Source organism: Columba livia, chromosome 1, assembly GCF_036013475.1.
Source record: "Columba livia isolate bColLiv1 breed racing homer chromosome 1, bColLiv1.pat.W.v2, whole genome shotgun sequence".
Lineage (NCBI taxonomy): Eukaryota > Metazoa > Chordata > Aves > Columbiformes > Columbidae > Columba > Columba livia.
The window spans coordinates 134928896-134951700 of NC_088602.1; the positions used below are offsets into that span (position 1 = coordinate 134928896).

The 22805-nt window shown below is 36.5% G+C and overlaps 1 protein-coding gene across 5 annotated transcripts in view; it reads right to left on the reverse strand.

Moving 5' to 3' along the window:
* Positions 1-22805, reverse strand: part of ETNK1 (ethanolamine kinase 1) — a 34869-nt gene that overhangs the window by 8483 nt on the left and 3581 nt on the right. For 2 of the 5 annotated variants that reach the window (XM_005511328.3, XM_065031895.1), the window contains exons 2-6: positions 13922-14181; positions 12944-13084; positions 10823-10965; positions 4138-4221; positions 2260-2420 (exon numbers count right to left, since the gene is read on the reverse strand). In XM_005511328.3, the coding sequence (XP_005511385.1) occupies positions 2260-2420; positions 4138-4221; positions 10823-10965; positions 12944-13084; positions 13922-14181 (789 nt within the window). Of the gene's footprint in view, positions 1-2259; positions 2421-4137; positions 4222-6030; positions 7313-7482; positions 7518-8780; positions 9118-10822; positions 10966-12943; positions 13085-13921; positions 14182-22805 lie in introns of those variants that run through there. The other 3 variants (XR_010466548.1, XM_065031898.1, XM_065031911.1) reach the window with 3 other exon arrangements.

The following is a 22805-nucleotide window of genomic DNA, read 5'->3' on the forward strand; positions in this document are numbered from 1 at the left end:
AAAATGTACAGAAGCACAACTAGCTCATTCCTGGTGCTGCTAATTAAACATATTATTTACCTGTATTCAGCTCTAGTGTAAACATGAAATTCCTTTTGAACCTTTGATTACAACCCTTCTGCCATAGCTACAATTCACTTTCACTACTGACTTGGACGAAGATACATGATCTGTAGCTTTGTAAGAGGACTTCTAACTCATCAGCATTTACACAAATTTCTCATCCGTTCCCAACTTACTTCCATTAAAAATCCAGATAACTAGTCTGTAGGCCCATGTTCAGTTTTGGATTGAAACTATGGATTACAATAATGATATGACTGTTAATATACTTCAAATCAACAAATATATGAGGTTGAGAGTCTCCTTGTGGAAGTCATTTCTGGACCACCCAGGTTACAAGTGATACACTCCAGACTTCCATTCAGTAAATAACTGCTTACAGTAATTACCTAAATTGCCTCCTGAACCTTGTATGTAACACTTTACCAGAAGCGTAGAAGAGATGTGCATGCACACACACCTGAAAACACCTTAAAATGGCAACTATTACATGTACATGTGAATCTTTCTTGTACCTCTACGTTAGATAACTTCACCTCATAGTGAGCAGTTTGGGATTTTACACCAGCATACATTAACTTTAGTTCATATTTACTCTTAACAAAGCTTCCCACATCAACTGGCACAAGAGTATTTGTGTCAGCATTTGTGCGTAATGTGTGGTCTACAGGCAGGCCTTGAGCTGTTCTCTAAACAGAACTCTATCCTCTTAAACATTAATAGGACCATAGTTTAAAACTGACAAAACAATGCTATATATTTTGAAACAGACCACCAGCCTGCTTAATTGCAGATCTAACTTTCCTAAATGAATGGGACAGCTGAATTTAACAGTAACAGTTGATAATACAGATTTTTAAAGAATAACAGGGGAAAAAAAAGCTGGTATTTTTAAGGGCTTGTTTAATAATCATCTTCCTAAAATGTGAACTGCATTTCCTCACTGCAACCACTACCTTTTTGCTAGAAAATCCAAGTTATTGCAGGAACAGGTATGCTTGGATTAGTCAGAAAGAAGACTGAAATAAGGCCAAGCTGGCTTCTTAGCCCTAGTCCTCCTATGAATAGTTTGGTATTTTATTCTCAAGGAAAAAGCAAAATCAAATTATCTAGCTGTTGGGTAAAAGGCACTTTAGCTGCAAAATTTCTTGTTAAATCCTCTAGGCAGAACAAGACACCTGAGAAAAATAACCTGAACCTCTAAATTACCTTTGGGAACTGCACTAAGCTGGGGGAAGGGGGAAGAGAAGACATCTTCAACCTGCTTTTAACAGTATATATAATCAGGGCATTCAAGGACTCAGTAACACACCAATATGACTACTTATTCTGTCTCCATGAATTACACCTGATCTTTTTTTTTCCCCTCTCTGAAGGATGAGGCAAAGCAGCCAGGTGGAATTTTCTAAAGGCAGATCAAAATTGAACTCACTCCATCCTTTCAAAGGGAAAAAATGAGGGAGTGAAACTTTTACATCCAAAGTCTGGGAAAGACAGAATGAAAGGCAGGAGACAGCTTATAATGCACAAGATACAGGAGTAACAGGGAACAGACTCAAACAGCCAGCCCTCACACTGTACAGACAGGCAGAACTTCTGGGGAGCTACAGGAGACTACATGTGCAGTTCCCTACAACTTAAACCACTAAGGCGACTAAAAAACAAATCTGAAAGCAACTCCCTGCTTGTCAAGACACTGCAGGCAAGGAAAGATTTAAGGTAGCACTGAAAATCTCGAGTGACCTAATTACCTGAAAAAAAAAAAAAAAAAAAAATACCACAAAGTATCCTAGTTTCACTCTAACAAAATTTTATCATCTTTAAAAAGGCTTTCAGAGTCATAAGGTCTATATATCTTTATGAAGCACTATCATGCTCTTCTTCTGTCTTCTTACCATTACTTGTAAGAGTTCAACACAAACCCACCATAAGCTCGAGCTAACTCAGGAACTTGCCAGATCAATAAACAGTCAGTAGAAATACTCGCTAAAAGCTAGTCTCATCTTCTGAATGCTCACTGCCTCTTTCAGCAAGAATATTCCACAGAGACTTTTTTTTTTTAACACACAACATAACAAAGGTTCCATAGAATAAGCTAAGGAGCACTCAGTGAGAAACTGGCAATTACATTTGTCCGTAGAGTAGCAAACTTCTCTATAGCATTTAATATATTCTAATCGACAGTTTGTTATTTACCAGTGCAAACTGATTGACTTGGACATATAGAACTTCCACTTCTTTTTCACTGACTTCTGTGCCAAATCCTTTATATTCTTTGTAGGCCTCAAGGTAAGATCTCAGCCACTGTTCCTGTAATTTTCTGTTAGGATAGAGGCTGTAGTCTACCTCATTTACTCCTAGAGAAAGAAAAAATATCTATTAGAACATTACAGTGTCTAAAAAGATCACTAGGATCACATTACTGGACTGCTTCCCCCACTCCTTGTCCCCAACACACATGCACAAATTGATGTGGACAAACATCAGTGGTTTTACTTTGACCCAATTTTATCAGTTAAATGTTGGCAAGAATTTCTCACACATGAATCAGAACATTCAACATAAAGATTTATCCTGTATATGTTTTCAGCCACATACATGTTCTACTTGAATTATGAAATTCAACAAGTCTGGATCTGAGAAAAGCCTCAACTAAAACCATTTGTACTATGAAACAAAAGCCCTTCCACCCATATCAAGTATTACACATTTCACGGGGAAATGGACTTGTACACAACAATATCCAAATCTGAATCCAGACCTATATACAATCACAAACCAAGCTCACATTTCTGAGATTAAAAATTTATTAGAAGTCTACCTCTCTTCTCTACAAGGTACTGGTAGAATTATAAGTCTTATCTCCATAAACATTCTTTTTCGTTATATTTTTCTTCCTGTACTGGAGATGCTTAATCACAAACCATATGGATTCTGTCAGGAGTCCCAAACGTGGATCACAGTTGCTTCCCCTAGCTATCATTCCCAGGGGATTTCAGAATTCTCCTTAAGTCTTATTTTATGAACAGTGCAATCTCCTATCACCTAAACTCTTTCCTGTGCCAGATTAACTTCTTTTTTTAAACCTAAAGCAAATCAACAGATTTTTACTGGATGGAAAAAATAGCAGAGGTGAAGTACAACTGTTCCTCATAGGCCACAAAAAAAAGTATGTGTTTAGCCATCTTACTGTACTTAACTCTATCAAGATGTTGTCAGACTCTTAGAAGAAGTCCAAGAAGAAAAAAACCAAAAGGTCTCAAATATATTTTGCAAAGAACTGCACTCACTTTATAAATATTTAAATTACAAAATATACTCTCGCTCTGAATTTTTTTTAAAGTTACCTAGACTTAACATTGTTTGTGAAACGATGACAGGTAGATTACGGCTCCTAATTTCACCATACTGCACTTTCCTACTATAGAAACCATTATATATGGTTTTTTTCCTGCTGCCCCATCTTCTGAAATAATACAGCATACACAAGGTTATTTCTGTTTAATGGAGTAAATGGAATGAGCATTCACCAAACAATTTGAACTAGTAAAGGAATGAATCTACCAACACCTTTTTCCTAAAATCCCACCTTTTTCCTACCACGGAGTCTTAACCTTTACTTCTCATTTTAGGACATGACCCCAGGACAAGTACTTAGTACACACATGCAAAGCCATCAAAAACCACATGTCTACCATTTGGAATGGTGGAACCACAGAGCATATTCTCAATATATATCTACTCTGTAAAAGTTACATCAGTAGTATTTCATTACAGTGGGTTGAGACCCTGCTGTGTCATTTCACAGGAGGATACTGTGAAAGCTATGGGTTCTGTATTTACCTAACTGCCAAAATATAGGACATGATGCTTCCATTTCTGGGTTAACAGAGCTGCAAAGGAAGGGCATTAATCGGCCTGCGAGATGAGACTAACACAATTTGATACCATCACATGAACAGCTATATAAACATATCTAGATATACAAAGGGAAAAAAAAAAAAAAAGAATTTACAGGAACAAACACTTTTTTATAAAATCAGTTTACCTTTACCTCAGAAATCTATTTTTTACCTGCAAATTCATTGAAGTGATTTCCAATGTCATAAGCCAGGTAGTTGTATCCAGAGTACTCATAGTCTATGAACTGCACATCACCTATGTGAGACACAAGAGCAGCAACATCAGAACTCATATCAAATGAAGTCACAGCCCTAATCCTTTGTTGTCCTTTGAAGTTTTCAGGGAAAAAAACAAAACTAAACTAAACCACACACCCATCTTGCTTATGCCCCATTGTGTACACTCAGACATTCCAGGGTAAGGCTGTGCGTTTTATTATATGAGATTTCCTTGAATATTCATTCAAGAAAGCTCTTAAATAGCTACCTGGAGATTACGGTTCTCAATTTTTAAACTCTGAATAGCAGAATTTCAATTTTAACATTTACCACATGAGGGCATCCCTTACCTTCAAAACAAGAAATATAGTAGAGGATCCTTTAAACAAACTTTATGTAGAAACAGCAGATAAATTCATCTCCTGCTTAAAGAACAGTCTTGTTTACTCTGAAACAAGTATAAAACCACAGTGGACTAACACATTGCAACATGTTGATATTTCCTGTTTCCCCCAGTCACACTCACAAAGCAAGACTATTATTAATTGTTGCTTTTTTTAGCTGACTTTAACTAATTTCAAGAAACCAGCAGACAATCTTCAAGTCCTTGAAACTACATAGTGTTATGTAAACAAGGACTGGTAAAGCAGCAAATAGCCCTAAATGTTTCCAAAATGCATTCACCTATAGCAAAGCTAAGGAAAATGCTTCACTCAGGGTAATAACAGCATTGAACCTACTCAAGAATGTCTACAGTACATCGGTCAAGACATTAACAGGATGGATTGGGTAAAACTAGAACTCTTGTATTTTAAGAGAAACCAGCAAAATTACTGAAAATATCAGAAAATGAAGCAATGGGTTAACTTAAGCATTGTTCACACTAGAACATTAAAATGTAAAACCTTTTATTTCCCACTGCTAGGCAGAAATGGGTAATTTTCACAGTTGCATCCTTCTCCCTCACTACACCCATTCTTTCAATGACTAGCTGCATATTTACTCAACAAAAACATATTCCTTCTGTTACAATGAACATCATCTTAGCAGGACTGCAAGCATCTAACAGATACTAATGCTAACTATCGTAACTCCAATTAACAAAAACAAACAAAAAATATCAAGAATAATGTTAAGTATTTCCTAGACTAAGGATTTTAAGTGTCTAACATACTGCCTCTTTATGATTAATGGATATTGCACATATCAAATGCAATAGCTTTGCCAGACAAATGTCCTGGCCAAAGTTATCACAGAACAACTTTGTTAGAAGTGTTCTTGTATGTATATATATATACACACAGTTCATCTTTACCATATTTGAAATACTAACACAATGTTTTCCAGATAGATAAATCCTCTTGCCTGAGCACTTATAATGTTAGTTATACCCCATAACACGAACAAAATCACTTAGTCACAATCCTCTAAGTCAGAGCTTACCCTTACTTCCACAGAAAGAGGATTGCTTACCAAGGTTATGAGATTAAACCTTTTAGGTTCTGACAAACATGAAAGTGGCCTGCAGAATGGCAAGCTCCTCCCAGGAAAATCTTCTTGGCAACAGAAAATTGAGGTTCTCTAGAACTCTGAAGGGACAAGAAGTTTTACAGCAGCTGCAGCCAAGATGTTATAATGTTGTCAAAGATTAACTTCTGCCACCGCTTGACTGGCAGACTCACGTACCACATGGGCTTGCATTTCCTACCCATTCTTTAGTATTACTTTTAAAAATAAACACCTGAAAGTTACAGCCCAACTCTGGTTAGTATTCTGCTACACAGCTGACCTCTTGAAGTTCCCCCCCTACACACACAAACATTTGATATTGCTCATATTCAGAAGGTTTTCCTTTCTCCCCCATGTAAAATACAGGTAAAAGTCTACTTGCAAGATATCAACATAAGAAATACTTTGAATTTCTTTTATGTACAAATTTCATCTTGACTATACCTATGTGCATTCATGCATTTTTAAGTACACCTAACATTTAAAATTTAATTGCAGATATAAGTAACATTATGCACAATAAGAAATTGAATCTAACAAGATACACATGAGGCTGTCACCAAGCACTCTTCCATGGGGAAATGCGTGTGAACAAGTGACACGATAAACCTCCACTCAGTGTACAAGCAGCACAGTATGTACCACCCCATGGTAGCAACAATAGCATACTTATCTCTAGCAGATGAAGAAAATCTGGCAAACTCACATTCAGTAAGACAGAAGTTCAAAGTTAAAAAGTCCTGCATTTTTACTGATCTCTTTCAGACTTAGGCTACAGCAGAACTCAACCCAAAGTTTAATTTTTGTATGAAACGCTCAAAGATGCACAGTTCTTCGTGAAACTGAAAGAAAGCAAAAACTCTAAGTCTGCCACTTCACAAACGCATACATGTCTCAGCTACCTTGTTTTAGAAGCAGAAGAAGCTCTGCATTGATTACTTAAGTATCTACAGTATTAGAAGTTGCTTTTAAAATTTACTGCAGTTCATATAGGATTCATATGTAGATTATATATAGGAAAGCCACTCCTAAAAGATATGGCTTACACTAGTAGTTAAGCAGCTAGCTTTTCTTTTGGAGTTTTTACTAAGTACAAAGAATTTGTACATCCTGCTGGTTTCACAGGGAGCAGGCAGACTACCAACAGACACTAGTCAAAGTGCATTTGTATTTTATTGAAGCGGGACGTGATTTAAAATTAAGCTCTATCAACTCTCTGGAGAAGCTACTGTTATCAACAGGAATAGAGACATCAAGAGTATTGAACATTTCAAGCTGAAAAGCACTCCTTTCATCAAGGGGTCTGCTAATGTAGACAACATGCAATGTAATCCATGAAAACTACCTAAATACATGAAATGGAATACATGTTGTGTTCCATATGCCAGAAATTCATTTTTTAAATAGATCAAGTAGTAGTCAAGAGGACATCTGCTGGATCTCCTCAGTGAACTGAAAGACAGGAGGCCGACGACACCTCTCTTTCTAGCTGCTCTTCATTTTTAACGGTTTAATAAGGTAAGCACTTCCGACGTGCAAGTCCCAGCTGTAGTTACCACAGCAGAATGATGTATCCTGAGTTCCGTCCCATCCTGCTCATCAGGTGAGGCACTGAGGCCCTAGAAGACAGCTTCAGTAAAGACAATGATCTATGCTATGAACATACTCGAAAATTCACAAATGGGTCACATACCCAAAGAATAATTTTAGCTATAAATACCCAATATACCTCTGCAAAAAAAAAGGAAAAAAAAGTTTTTTAGATCAAAACCAGAAGCCTTAAACATACCTCAGTCTTCAGAAGCACTGAGCACCCACAGACTCCTACCAAAGATCATAGAAAACATTGGGTAGGCAGAGGGAATAAACAGAACAAAACTAGCCATCTACCACTTAACTTCCTGGCAGGTGATTTTAATACATTCAAAAAGAGCACAAACATATTGACAAAAGAATACTGATACTTGGTTTTATTGAATAGCAAGTATTTGAATACTCTTAAAACATCAGGTATTTTTGGAAACTTCGAAGTCATATTGAAAAAAAAAAAAATACCAAACTTTAAAAGCATCAGAACACAAGGTCTACAAAGAAGCAGTACCAAGCATCAAGCATATTTTGACTATCTTGATGCCCAAATTGTAATTAAGAGCCACGTGAAGCTCTTAGTTGTATCCTTCAAAGAGTAGTTCATGCTGATAATTGTAAGTTATATAAAGTAACACTTGCAAATTTTCATATCCTGAGTGACTGCAAGCGGACATTAACAAAACAGCAAGAGGCAGAGTCCTCTAAGCCACAGCATGAACAAACTCAAATAAGACGAGTGACACTCCATTAAATGAAGCTAGCACTCAACATTCTATTCCAGTCTCATAACTAAAATGTAAGGAAAAGAGACTGATTCTTCATAAAAGCAGCATGTGGCAAAACCATGATTTTTCTTTCAGGTTTGCAAATTTAGCATGAATTTAATGCAGAGTACAAGTCTAAAGCAAAGCACTGGGACAAACCACAATCATTCTAACTGCATTGGACAGGAGTCCTAGTATGTATCAATAGTCTGCAACTTAAAAAAAAAATACATACACACACCCACCCCACGCCTAGTAAATGTGCAAATTAAGCATTCACAAACAAAATTATAAATACAGTGAGTTCTTTTTTGTCAGCTTCTGAAAAGCCAGATAGATGCTACCAGCTTTGCTCAAACTTTACTGGGAAGGGAGAAAAAAAAATTAGTAGTTGATCTAGAAGACTGATCCTTCTCTTTAGTTCCAGCTTAGGGTCAACCAAGGTCTTTTTGATACACATGAGCCTTTCTAGATGAAAGAGTAAACTTAGTAAGAGTACAGCATCACCAAAGCTTTGAACTGCCTTCATACTGTTTGATGCCATACTTAACGAAGTACATCTTTAAAGATTCTATTTTGTGCTCTTGCAAATTTATTTGTATACCAATAAAAACTTTTGCTCTCCTAAGTAGAATTCCAGCAATACATGTTTATCTACAGTTAAAAGCTAAGGTTCCAGTTCCAAAATCATGTTCCTCATCTCAAAATTGTACTGACAGGTTGATACAGTTACGTTGTACAGAGCGAAAAGTAAGAAACAGCTTTCAAGCAACAAATACTCTACAGATGGCATTGAGGTTTGGTTACTATGAAAATGGTACCTATTGTACCCAGGTAGTAGAAGTTCTACAACACAGTACATGTGCAACATTCAAACTGAAGTTTAATAAATATGTGTTTCATATTGCCAAGTAATTCCCTCCCCAAGATGTTTACAGCGAGCTTGAAGCCAGAGTGCTTTATGCACCTCCCTCCTCCCCACCCTGTCCCCAAACACTAAGCACTCACACACTCATTATTGTAGGATTGCTCATAAGTGATGCACTGCTGGCACTGTTTTTTCCTCCATTCTGTTTACAAAAAGAAAAGCATATAGCATTTGTTTTACAAGTAGGAACTTGAAGCCCATTGACTGTGATAGTGAGCCTCCAAAGGAACTCCTTGATTTTTTTTTTTTTCCCCAGCATGGTTCTACTATGAAAAGTGACTATAAAGTTACTTTTACCTCAACAGGTCTGTTATGGAATGCTAAAACTCAAGGTAGCTTCAGCACTGAAAGAAACAATAGATTTATATTTGGTACCACAGTATCACAACTTCAATGTGTTTAAGACCACAAGCTGTTTTGTTGTTTGTTTGTTGGGTTGTTTGGTTTTTTTTTGCATACCTTTCATGCTTTCCCCACCCTCCTCTTTTTAAGCAGAACTATAACTTACCATTGTAACTACATAAAACTGCTGAACTTACATACTGAATTCTTAGAATTAATACTGCTGTTAATAGCACTGTACAGGTATATGTGTATATATATGCATATGTATATACCTATAGAAGTGCTAGCAATTCCCTTCAGAATTGTATCACTAGGGGGAAACTTGTATACAAGCCACTAAAAGACTTTATTTTCTCAATTTACATGCATTCAGTACGTATCTGACGAAGAAATTGGTTACATATACACAGCCAGTTTTCATACTAGAACCAACTCCAGCTTTTTTTTTTTTTTTTTTAGTTTTTAGTTTTTTAGTTTTTATTTAGAAATTAAGGCATATAAACTTAAAAGGTCAAAGACCAATTATGACTGATGGAGAATACTCCAGTTCAATTCATAGTCATTTACTTCATATGCTTTTGGCTTACATACCAACAGTGTTATCAAACTGTCACAAACAAATATGAAGCTACTAGAAGGAATGTGTCATCCTCACTTCAGAAGAACATCTTCATCTAGCCTGAATAATTTGTTGCACTCAGCTGAGATCAGGTATTTGAGATGGGAGGAAAGTTGTGCATGCTTACTGCACCACGGTAATTTTAGCATCACGAGTTTGTTTCAATAACCTGTTTAATTGATTTATTTAGTAACCGAACCTCAAACCACTAAAATCCAGGAATAAAAAAATGGGTTTATACAGAAGCTTTATAGATTTTTAGTTAAAGCATTCTATAATAACATGAATTATGAGTTAAACTTATTATAACCAAAAAGTATGTCATCTCTGCTAAGACATGTACTGCCTACAATTGCTTAAACTATGTATTTACAGTAGAAATCTTTAAGATGCCTATGTACCTCATGGAGGAAATAAATTGAGTCAGAGGGTAGTTTTAAGTATCATTAAGATACTTCATTATGAAGGTGTCTTCCAACAATCAAAAAATCAGAACAACACACACGTTATAGAAGATAATATCTTCACGTTATTTTCTATGCTTGTATGACTTTTCTTCTGACAAGCTTTATATGACTAGAATAGGGTTAACAAACAAATACACACTTTGAAGCCTAGTCATACAGGCAGACTAGGGATAAACAAATTCATTAAAATAAAGCAAGGAACACAAACATTCTTCATCTGTACAGTAACATATAGATGAAAATTAGTTAATTAAGCAACTTAAAATTTGCACAGGTATCACTACCACTACATTGGGTCTTGAAAGCTCAAATTGAGTTTGCTCGTTAAAGTCAGTAAAATGACACTAGTGATGTAACAAATGCAATCACAGCATAAACAAACTAATCCACTACTTACTGTTCAGTTCAATACCTACCTCGTTTCTTGTTGTAAATAATATTCTTACACAACAGGTCATTGTGACAGAGTACCACTGGGGATCCTAAATTTGACAGCCTTTCCTTCATCCAGGCCATCTCTTCCTGAAGAACTTGAGAACTTGGAATGTCACTTAAAAACCTTTTCAGGTAAAAGAAGTTTGAGTGTTAATATTTAGTAAAATTATTTCCATCCTGAGTATTTGTAATAAAATAACTTGTTATTTTCCACTACCTTCTTATTTCAAATAATTCAATAGACCTTCTCCCAAACAAGAGCACTCTTTCCCCTGGCACCAAGGCAGTCAAATTACAACAATAATTTCCCTTCTGTCATCCCAATTCTCTGAAGATCGTTTGTGCCGTAAAACTGACAGTAGTCCAAAAATCGGGAGCGGAACTTGAACACTATCCTGCACGTTTTTTAAAGGAGTAAAGATTACAAGTGTTGTAGCATGAATTTCATTCACTTCACTCACACTACATTACCACCTTCAAACAGAATGTATAGCAAGTACTATATGTATCTATACAAAGGAAATTAGGACTCATTTTTAGGTCTAGCCACAGTAAACATGCTTCAGTATGCGTTTTCTATTTTAGACTTTCAATTAACTACTCAAATTTTGTCAGTTTTCTTACAAATGTTATGTTGTAGAAGAAACAATGTCAAACAACTTTGCTAGATCATTCTTTAATTACAATGCAGCAAGAAGGGCAAGTTGGCACCAGTGATTTCCAAGTTCTATGAAGAATGTTTTAAAGCTGGAATCTGCTTACTGAGTGATATGAAGTTTATTATATTGTACAAACAGCTCTAAATTACAGTTTTAAGTTAAGTTTGATCTCAAATCCCTGAAAAAGTCTTAAACTCAAGATTTAGATTACAGCACAGAAACTTAATGTAAAAATAAAATATTGCTCCTAGCTTTGCCATTCCTCTTATCCAAATCTTCCAGTGACTGATGCTAGCACCCTTCAGAAATACTATCTTATTTTTTAAGCTCCTAAGAAAAAAGTTTGATGGACAATACAAGAGCTATACCAGGATGCTAAAAACAAAATGTAACTAAATCCTTAAACCCATGTGAAACTGCATGATTGTATGAGTCTAGAACGAGCTGATACATTTTTCTCCTCTGAAAAATGCTTTGGGAGTTCATCTCATCATACAAAACAGCCTTTCATTAATTTTTATGCCATGCAATTATGGAAAAACTGATAAACTGGACAAATACAGGAGAGCTAAGAGGTGCAGATGGGAATGAACAACAAGCAGTACTCCTGCAACCCCAGGAAATATGCTTTCAGTATTCACTCCAGAACATAGGTCTCAGTTTGGGAGACTGATAGATCTCTTAAAAGCTGTTGAGACACAACTACCTCAAGAAATATTTCACTTGACCGTGGTTCTTTAAAAAGAGTAAACTACAGAATCACGGAATCACAGAATGTTAGGGATTGGAAGGGACCTCGAAAGATTATCTAGCCCAATCCCCCTGCCGGAGCAGGAACACCTAGATGAGGTTACACAGGAAGGTGTCCAGGCAGGTTTGAATGCCTCCAGAGTAGGAGACTCCACAATCCCCCTGGACAGCCTGTTCCAGTGCTCTGTCACCCTTACTGAGAAGAAGTTTCTTCTCAAATTTAAGTGGAACCTCTTGTGTTCCAGTTTGAACCCATTACCCCTTGTCCTACCGTTGGTTGTCACTGAGAAGAGCCTGGCTCCATCCTCTTGACACTCACCCTTTACATATTTGTAAACATTAATAAGGTCACTCCTCAGTCTCCTCCAAGCTAAAGAGACCCAGCTCCCTCAGCATTTCCTCATAAGGGAGATGCTCCACTCCCTTAATCATCTTCGTTGCCCTGCGCTATTGAGTGCCAAATCAAACCAAGAACTGCATGTATTATGTACACAATATACCAAATGAATTTAAAGTTTTTCCTTACCATATTTGACGTTTACATAGCTACTTCATTATAAAGAGCTTGACTAAACTCAAAATTTTACACACTTTCTACACTACATGGTAACCCAAACTTTTCTTTTTAAACATTCTTCTACCTCTCCACTAGAAAGAATGGGAAATCTGGAAATCACATAATGAAATACCTACCTTTTATTTACTTCTTCATCCATAAATTCTGTGGGTATGAGAGAGAAGTATTTCCCCATCTTCAGCCACAGATTAGATTTAGGGATCCATCCATTGTGTGCATGAATAGTATGGATTTTAGCCAGCTGTCTGGCAATGAGTCTAAAAAAGAAAAAAAGCTTAAAATTAATGTTATAATTGCAGTAGATATAATAGTCTTTGTCATATTTTTCCTAGCAACAAGAGAAGACAACTACAATATATTTAACAGAAAAACTGTAAAAAATGCAGCAAGGGAATCCAAAGAGGTTTAAACAAGAGCAGCACAGATATAGGGTAGCACTTGTAAAGGCTCAAAAGGTCATTAGCAGCACTACTTAAGGGAGAGGAGGCAGGAAGGACTGGAGTTCAGACACAGCATGCATACTTCACCTGTATTTACAGTCTACTCCTCAACTTGCTTATCTTTAGAAAAGTTGATTTAAATTAGCTGCCATTGTTAGGCAAATACATTTTAGTGCATATATGAAAAGCTAAAATCTTAAGACATCAGCACTTTCTGTATACTGCTAATAGTTTAAAAAAAAAAATCTGTCTCTATAGAAGCCTACCTTGAACTTATTCACAAAAGGAATGTATTAGAAACAGAGCTGAGAGTACTAGCTTTAATCAAGTCCAGCCCCCCACAACTCCATCATGTTAAATGATCTCCCTAACAGTAATATGCAAGTATTAAATACTCACAATTAACAGACCTCTAGTTAGTATATAGCTTTCTGGGGAGGCAGAAAGGATCATTTGTTCAGCACTGAAACACCATGATAACTAAGACAGAAGACCGTAAGCTGTCGTGAGTGTGAACATCAACTTACTGCAGAGTTATAGAAATATTTCTTCTCTGCCTGCTCATAAACTAAGCTTGAGATCCTTTGGGACGGACAGAACACTATAAATGCAGCACAGAACTTGAATAATGAAATAATAATAAAAAAAGGTTACCTGAAAATATCTGGATTGCATACATGCTCTGGATCCAGTGCTTCTCCCTGCATGAACTCGTAGCACAGGCCATTATTAAAAGTACAGTACAGTTGAGGTGCACAGCCGTGAGCCTGTAACACGCGGAAACTCTTCACTTCCTCATCCCGATCTACTAAGAGCTCGGTCTTATTGCCATAGATTCTAACTAGAACCACATCGTCTGTTATATCACCCACGTAGCAGCCAATTAGTTTATTGGTGATTCCATCAGTGAAGAGCTGAAAAATAAAAATAATGCAGAAGCAACTCAGATCTGTATTTTCAACATGCAGGAAATGAATGCAGGGCTATTCTTTAGTTCATGAAAACACTTTAAGATACAAGAAAATCATGGAGAAAATTGCAAGGATTTTTCCCAGTAACACAAAATGCAAAAAGGAAAATGTGCTACAGTACTGTAAACTACCAAAATGCTACCTGTAAAAGGCAATAACTGAAAGCCTAATACTGTAAAATAAGCTTCCACATAACCGCTCTGAAACTGACAGACTAAATGGCTAAAAGCAAAGCCCCAACAAGGCAGGAATTCTAAACCAGTCAGTCCTAAACAGAAAAACAGTCATGAATACAGGCAGCACAAAACCAAAAACAGTTTTGATGCACTTCAGAATTTCAGTACTTGATGATCAGTACATCACTGGTAAAAGATACTCCTGGAGTTCTAAACTATCTCCTTTTAAATTCAGGTCAGAAACAGTTCAAGTTCAGTGGTTATAATCTTCCCACCAGCCTTGATGTTCTACTGATGGAGAACAATTCCTAAAGTCACTTTTGCTCCTCTACACATTGGAGACAGTGCTTAAGATGCAAGACCCCCGTCTTCAGCCTCAAGAACCATTCCAAATTTAAAGCTTCAGACCAGACCACTATCCTCCCACTTTACTTCGTAGCTGGTACATGCCATTTAAAAGGAAAAAGGAAAAAAAAACCCACAACACTTCAAGTCCTTATCATTAAGACAAATATAAACACAACATTTAAAGCCCTGTAATTTACTAGGCTTTGCCCAGTCAAGTCACTGATGCCTGAACATCCTGAAGATAAAGCAAGTAACTTTCTACAAAAGTAAGAACATTATTTGGGCATTATGTTTACATCTAATGACAACCTACTCCCTGCCTCTCAAATAATGATGGAGGCATGGATACTGCAAGTTCCTAGTCATGGAAAAAGCAGAGGGTAGACAAAAAAAAAAACACCACACACACGAACAACAAATACTCCTTAACTGCTGCTTCTCCTTTCCATTTGATAACGAGCCCAGCCCCAAAACAGTCATTATACACTCTGAACTCTTGCAAACACTGCCTGACAAGCAGACTAAATCCCAAGTTACTGGGCTGCATGTAGTCAAGCACTTGAAATCCAGCTCAGTGCCTGCAAGAGCAACACAGCAGTTCTTAATATCCTACAGTCTGGGACAGTTTTACAAAGCAGAAAACAGATGTTTGGTGCTTTCAAATTCTTTGTACTTCGTCAACACAGACTGAATGCTTAAGAACTTGCTGGATGAGCACTACCCATATTAACTCTAGCTGTTAGGTGAGTGACCAACAGGCAAGACATTAACATTCTCAGGTGACAAGCAGTATCACAAGCAAGAATGCCAATGTTTTCATAACTACTGAACAGCTGCCCACAGCCTTAAGCATAAGCAGTGAACAATTTAAAGTCAAGGTTATTACAGCAAATGTAATTCATATTCAAGTACAATTTTTTTTAGTAGTTACTGTCATACATTTTCTCCCACTCTGTTGCTCCCAAAAGTTGAATTAAAACTCAATTTAAAAATAAACTCTCACATGAAGAACAAAAGCTCCTTTCAGGACCTTGCACCGAGCAGCAGGAAGTAGCTTCAAGTTGGTCAACATACACAATTTTCCCTCGGACAAACATCTTGCAAGTTTAATGTGACACATTTTGTTACAAAGTGCTTTTATCATTAATTCTCATTTAGTTATTCACATGCATATGCGTGACAGACAAATGGGACATATGGTCTGATCACCTTTAACAGAACTTTCACAACCTTGAAGCAGGTCCTTGAAGCAGCTTTTATTTAAAGGCAACATGAAGACTCTTAATGTGTGTATATATATATATATTTTTAATTCATAATTGTAACAGATGTCAGAAAAATCAGCTAAAACTTGAAACCTATTTATCAGAATTCAAATACTAAGTGTACAATGACAACAGTTTCAATTCCTTATTCACGCATCTTCCTGCATTTCTCCTCCCTCAAACTCTAAGTCAGGCCCAGAGCAAAAATACTGATAAATTGAGAGGTCTGTTGCATTTCAGACCTATATTAAACATTAATGTTTTTTCTTTTATTAAGATACATGTCAACAACAGGTGAACTTCTCTACAGGCACTATCATTCCTTTGGGCCTTGGTCAATTTTGGGTTTTTTTGAAAACCAAACAATTCAGAAACTTGGACTTCCCCATGCCCCTCCAAGAGGCAGCCTTTATTTTCAAAAGTAAAGTACTATCATTCAAACACAAGTGACAGCTTTTTTCCAAATCTCAGAGATATAGAGAAATCAAGCATCAGAAGCGCTTTTTTTTTTTTAAACACACACCCCCTCAAAAAAAAAAAAAATCTGAAGTTGAGTCAAGTCTCCCATTTCGGAAATGACAAGACTTACAGTGGAAGATGCTGTGTTTTAGCTATTACGTCTTGCTTTCCACAGCACTCCTATGCTACAAGGTAAATAAACTCAACAAGACACAGCTCAAGATTCCTGAGGAGAGATGCAAAATAGCAAAGGATTTGAACGTACTCCCTTTTTTTTTTTTTTAAACAGTTAAGAACACTTAAACTTCCAGAAGTAGGTTCGGCAATCACATAACTTTCATCTACACAGGGCAACCATAAATTCATAAGAAACCTACTTACAAAGCCTCTTTGATTGACTCAAAATGAAGGTTTTGCAATTTATAGGCACACTTTATTACTAGCTATTATTTCAATAACCCAGACAGGAGAAAAGCCATGAAGAATCTTGTCTCAAACAGTCTTCACAGCAACTAAATGTTACAATGTTAATCAGCACAACTAAGAAAACGATACCATTTTGCACGATAGATACTGCTTTTCTCGTTAAAATGGATACAACTGTATCCATTTTAAAATGGATACAACTGTATATAACTGCCCTGTTCTTTTGCTTGACACATATGTAGATGTTTTCAGATTTCTCTGTGCACATGAGCATATTGCTGCAACAATGTACATGCTGTATCAAGACAAGTTTGATGTGCTTGAAAGGTGCTACCTAATTTGAACAGGCAGTACTTAAATGCGATTCAAGTATGGCTTGCGAATCACAAATTACAACTTTATATTATAACATAAACTTTATTTATAAATTTATAAACTTCTCCCTTGTAAGTGTATTGTCACAGGACCACTTAGATTGGAAGGGACCTCCCTGTGATCATCTAGTTCAACCCGTCTGCTCAAACAAGGCCAACAAGAGCCAGTTGCCCAGGACTGTGTCCAGCAAAATCTCCAGAAAGCCTGGAGACTCTACAACCTGTCTGGGCAACCTGTTCCAGAAGGAATTTTGCATGTGGTTTTATTTTGTCCCTCTTCTTCTTTCCCTCCCACCAAGTATTTATACACATCAATAAGATCCCTGCAAGCCCTCTTTTTTTTCCAGGCCAAACAGCCCCAGCCCTCAGACACTCCCTATATGAAAGATGCTCCAGTTCCTCAATCATCTTCACAGCCCTTTGCTGGAATTGCTCTAGCAAGCCTGGATCTTTCTCATACTAGGGAGCCAAGAATGGGACACAACACTCTAATATGGCAAATCAATGTAGAAGTACTGATTCTCGTACATTTTAAGCATAAAAGCATAATTAACTGATTAAAAATTTTAAAGAGCACTTTGCTGAAAGTTATTTATGTTGAGCTGTCAATCAAGATAAAAGGTTATCTTGTCTGCCACACTTAAATGAAAACTTCTGAAATGTAGCATTAGGAAATGCTCTTATCCTATCACTGCAAGGCCAAAAAGTAAAAGTTCTGTTGAACTAAGAAGGATCAAAACCAATAAGTACAAAATCCATTACCCCCTGAAAAAAAATAAGTCTATTGTCTTTCTTGAATGGCAAAAGCAGCAAACAAAACAGGCAATAATCCCAAACATACAACCTCACTATTGCAAATCACTGGAACCTATGCTGCCGCTGCTTCTTATAAAACAACCCTCTAATGATTCTTGCCTTTCTATGCATACAAAATGGCACCATGAAAAATATAAGGCTCTATGGTCATCAGAAATAGTGGTAATACAAAACAAAACAAACATGCACACCAAAACACAAAACACAACAACAACCAAACAAAAAAAAGCAACACAAAAAACCACAAACAACCCACAGACATTAAGCAGTGCTGACACAAAGGAACAGTAAGAATTTTACTTGCTTATACTGTTAAACTGAAACTTCTGGCCACTGTACAGCTTTTGTCATACTGCACAGGCCTATTATCCCTTTAAAACAAATCTCATTAGTGTTAATAAAAAGAAATCTACAACAAGGAAATTGGACTACCTCAACTGATAATTTAGGAACTACTACTTATTAACATCTATTTGTAACATGCTGCTCTAAGTAATTATTTACACCCAGGAGCATTTCAGTTATTTCTTCTTAAAAAGGCAGAAGGGTTTGCTTACTTTCTATTTAATAACATTATGCAGAATAGAAAATTTCCATATTCCATCATGAGAAAACATCTTTCTACCAGTAAAATAATATAATTTCACTTTAATCTTTTATTCAGAATGCCTTCACTATGGCATTTAAAGAATCAGTTCTTGCCTGAAATGTAACCCAAGATGGAGTAGAGCAAAAGAGGAGTTATATAAAAAAATAATCAGTTCAGCAGCATTAACAAAGGGACTCTGATGACACAGATAAGATAATCAGTAAACTCAAGGCCATGTGGAAGAAGATGGAAGAATCCAAAAACTGTTATGAATAGCATATAGAAAGTTATGGACAGAAATCAAGAAATACAAAGAGCTGACAGAAGTCAAGAACATGACACAATGCCTTAAAAAAAATCCAGCAGCAAGTTTCTGTTACTCTTGTAATCTGCAAAAATTTAATTACTGTGATATGTATTTATCACATTGTAGTAAATACTTTCAGGTGAGGTAGTACAAATCTAAAACTATTAGGTTGGTGCAAAAGTAATTGCGGGTCTTGCGTTGTTGAAATTTGCCCTTTGATTTTGAATACATTCTTAAATGTGGTTATGTTACACATCCTTTAATGTGCTTTTCTCAAGCTATGTTTTATTTGCTACTGACTTATTACATGTTGTATATTTATTTTAGACTGTGGAAATTATGTTAGACAAAAAGCAAATTCAAGCTATTTTCTTATTCGAGTTCAAAATGGGTCATAAAGCAGCAGAGGTAACTCGCAACATCAGTAACACATTTGGCCCAGGAACTGCTAATGAATTTACAGTGTAGTGGTGGGTCAAGGAGTTTCCCTAAGGGGACAAGAGCCTTGAAGATGAGGAGCATAGTGGTCAGCCATCAGAAGTTGATGATGACCAACTGAGAGCAATCAAAGCTGATCCTCTTACAGCTACACCAGAAGCTGCCGAAAAAACTCAGTGTCGACTGTTCTATGGTTGTTCAGTGTTTTAAGCGAATTGGAAAAGTGAAAAAGCTTGAGAAGTGGGTGCCTCATGAGCTGACCAAAAATTTAAAAATAATTGTTTTGACATGTTGTCTTCTCTTATTCTACACAACAACAAAAACCATTACTCAATCAGATTGTGATGTGCAATGAGAAGTGGATTTCACATGATGAACAGGTAGGTCAGTGGTTGAACAAGAAGAACCTCCAAAGCACTTTGGCAGTCTGCTGCAGGTCTGATCCACTACAGCTTTCTGAACCCTGGTGAAACCGTGACATCTGAGAAGTCTGCTCAGCAAATTGATGAGATACACTGAAAACCACAACACCTGCAGCTGGCATCGGTCAACAGAAAGGGCCCAATTCTTCTTCACAATAATGCCTGACCACACGTCACACAACCAGTGCTTCAAAAGTCATACAAATTGGGCTACAAAGTTTTGCCTCATCCGCCATATTCCTCTGACCTCTCAGCAACCGACTACCACTTCTTCAAGCATCTCAACTTTTTGCAAGGAAAATGCTTCCACAACCAGCAGGATGCAGAAAATGCTTTCCAAGAGTTCATCAAATCTCAGAGCACAGATTTCTACACTACAGGAATAAACAAACTCGTTTTTCATTGGCAAAACTGTTGATTGTAATGGTTCCTATAAATATGTGTTTGAACCTAGTTATAATGATTTAAAATTCACGGTCCAAAACCACAATTACATTCGCACCAACCTAATAGTTTTCTACTGTTCTCTTGGGATGCAGCAGCACAGAGAAAGCAATACCACCACTACCTATGCTACATAGTATCACTTAAGCATTTTTTTGGTTACCAAACTATCAACACTGCCACTTCAAGGAAGAATTCAAGTTCGGATTTGGTTTTTTGTTTGGGTTCCCCCTATCCCCCCATGGTGTGTGTTTTGTTTCTGTTTTTTGTTGTGGGTTGTTGTGGGGTTTTTTTCCTCTCTCAAAGTCTTAACTGAAGTTTCACATCCTCCATATTCTCAATATAAATACCATTTAAAAATTCAGACAGTAGTCTACTATAAATGCTAAAGATATGTCACCACTTGCAAGGACTGTTTCTGATCTAAATGCGTGACAAGATGAGAAAGCTTTTTTGTTTGTCAGAAGAAAACCTCAAAGAGAAATTACATATTTTTCATCTTGTTTCTGAAGAATATCCTTCCTAACTCAAAACAGTCAACATCAGATAACTAGTTAAGACTGCTAAAGTTGTGAATTAGTTTAGATATTTTTTACAGATTTTGTGATATTGATAAGAACAGTTACAGAAAAAAAATTAAGCTCATACAAAAGTAGCCTAAAATTTCATTCAAACTCAAAGAATGAATTTGCTGCTACTCACCCTGGAAGACTTTGACGTGAAATATCTGTGTAAAGGGGGGAGTGGGAAAAGGGGCAGAGGGAAAGGGCAAACAGGAACTATAACATCTTAGATAAGCTACCTTCATTTCCAGTGTTTCAAGTCTACAGCATAAGTTATATGCTATTACCTAGCCAGATGCAAGCCGTGTCTAAACAAATACCAATTCTCTATAATTAGAACCAGAGTCATCAATACAAACACACCTACACTGTACATAGCTGGATGACCTCATACACTGTGACGTGGCACATAAATTACATAAAACGTCACCACATATATGATTGCTGCCTCATCTGCTGATATCACAAAAACCCTTTACAACAAGGGATTGAGATTATCGAGCTGTATCAGAAGCTCAATAAGAATGGAGAAACCAACCCAGCCTCAAATGACATCCAATACTGCCCACATTTCCCACTCACTGTGACTCCATGCTCAAGGCACACCTCAAATTACAGTTTTTCCACAACACATCAGCAGCACAACCCATTCTGAAACTCTAACTTTTCTTATTCTTTCCTTCACTCATCACTTCTTCATTTAGAGATATTAGCACTTCAGAATGTTAATCTGTGAAATCAGTGATTCCTCTTTATGTCGTGACTGTTTTTACAACTGCTAAGAACATGTCCTAAAAACAGCTAAGCAATGAAGACCTCTCCTGAAAAATGACACTGAGATACAAAATATAAAGTTAGTTTACTTTGTTTCCAAGACTAACATTTTGTTACCAGTAATTTATTTCAAAGCTTTAAATCCCATACTCAGTCTCTTTAAATAAACTGTGAAATATTTTAACTAGTTGAGAAATCTGAACATAACCACAGTTTGTTACAAAGAAAATGCTAAAATCCATACAAGCAAAGAAATTAGAGCAGCAGTCAGAAAATACTGCCTGAAGCAAAGCTATTAAGCCCAAGTTCAGAAGAAAAAGCAAAATGACAGGGAAAAAGCTAACCTCATATATAAAAAAATTGATAGTAGTGTTGTTTTCATGGTGAAATTACAGTTCTTTATAAGCATGGCTCTGTCTTATGAGTTGACATTTCATAGCTACAGGAATAAATTTTTGCGAAGAATTATAAAATACTGCAATAGGAAAGTCATACGAAGACATACATCTTGCCAACAAAGACACAATACCAGAAATCAAGCAATGTCCAATTATTCCAGAGAAAACAAAAACACCCAGCCCAAAACCACACCACACAAGCCAAAATAATTAGACTGATCTGGAGATCATAGGAGCTTGCAGGATTTGGGGAGGGGAGGAAGGGAAGTCTTATTGAAGAATTCAATCCCCTTTGTAAAACTGATTCCCTACCTCCCTTCCTCCTTAGGTTTGGGCCAGGACAAGAGCACTGTTTGCTAGAACATAATGTTTATTACATTTTATATGATTTTGCAGCTGATTTTTTTCCACACACAAGTTACCATGCTGGTCTATCCAAATAATGGTGTAAATTGACACTATTAATACTAAGCTTTTTCACCAATAAAAACAAGCAGCTTTTATTCTCAATGCTAAAGATTACTTCAGAATGCAAAGAAATACACATTGTTTTTCCTGCACCATAATATTACACTGCAGAAAGGAAATTGCATATTAACCTACTGAATCCTTCATTATGACCAGACTTGCAAGATGTAGAACAGGCCATGAGATAAAGAATCCCGAATCTGTACGTACTTAAGTGGTAACCAGCCTTCCTATACTGTAACTGAACATTGATCTTCAATTACTAACATGAATGAATCTCCTTAAAAGAATAAAAAAAAT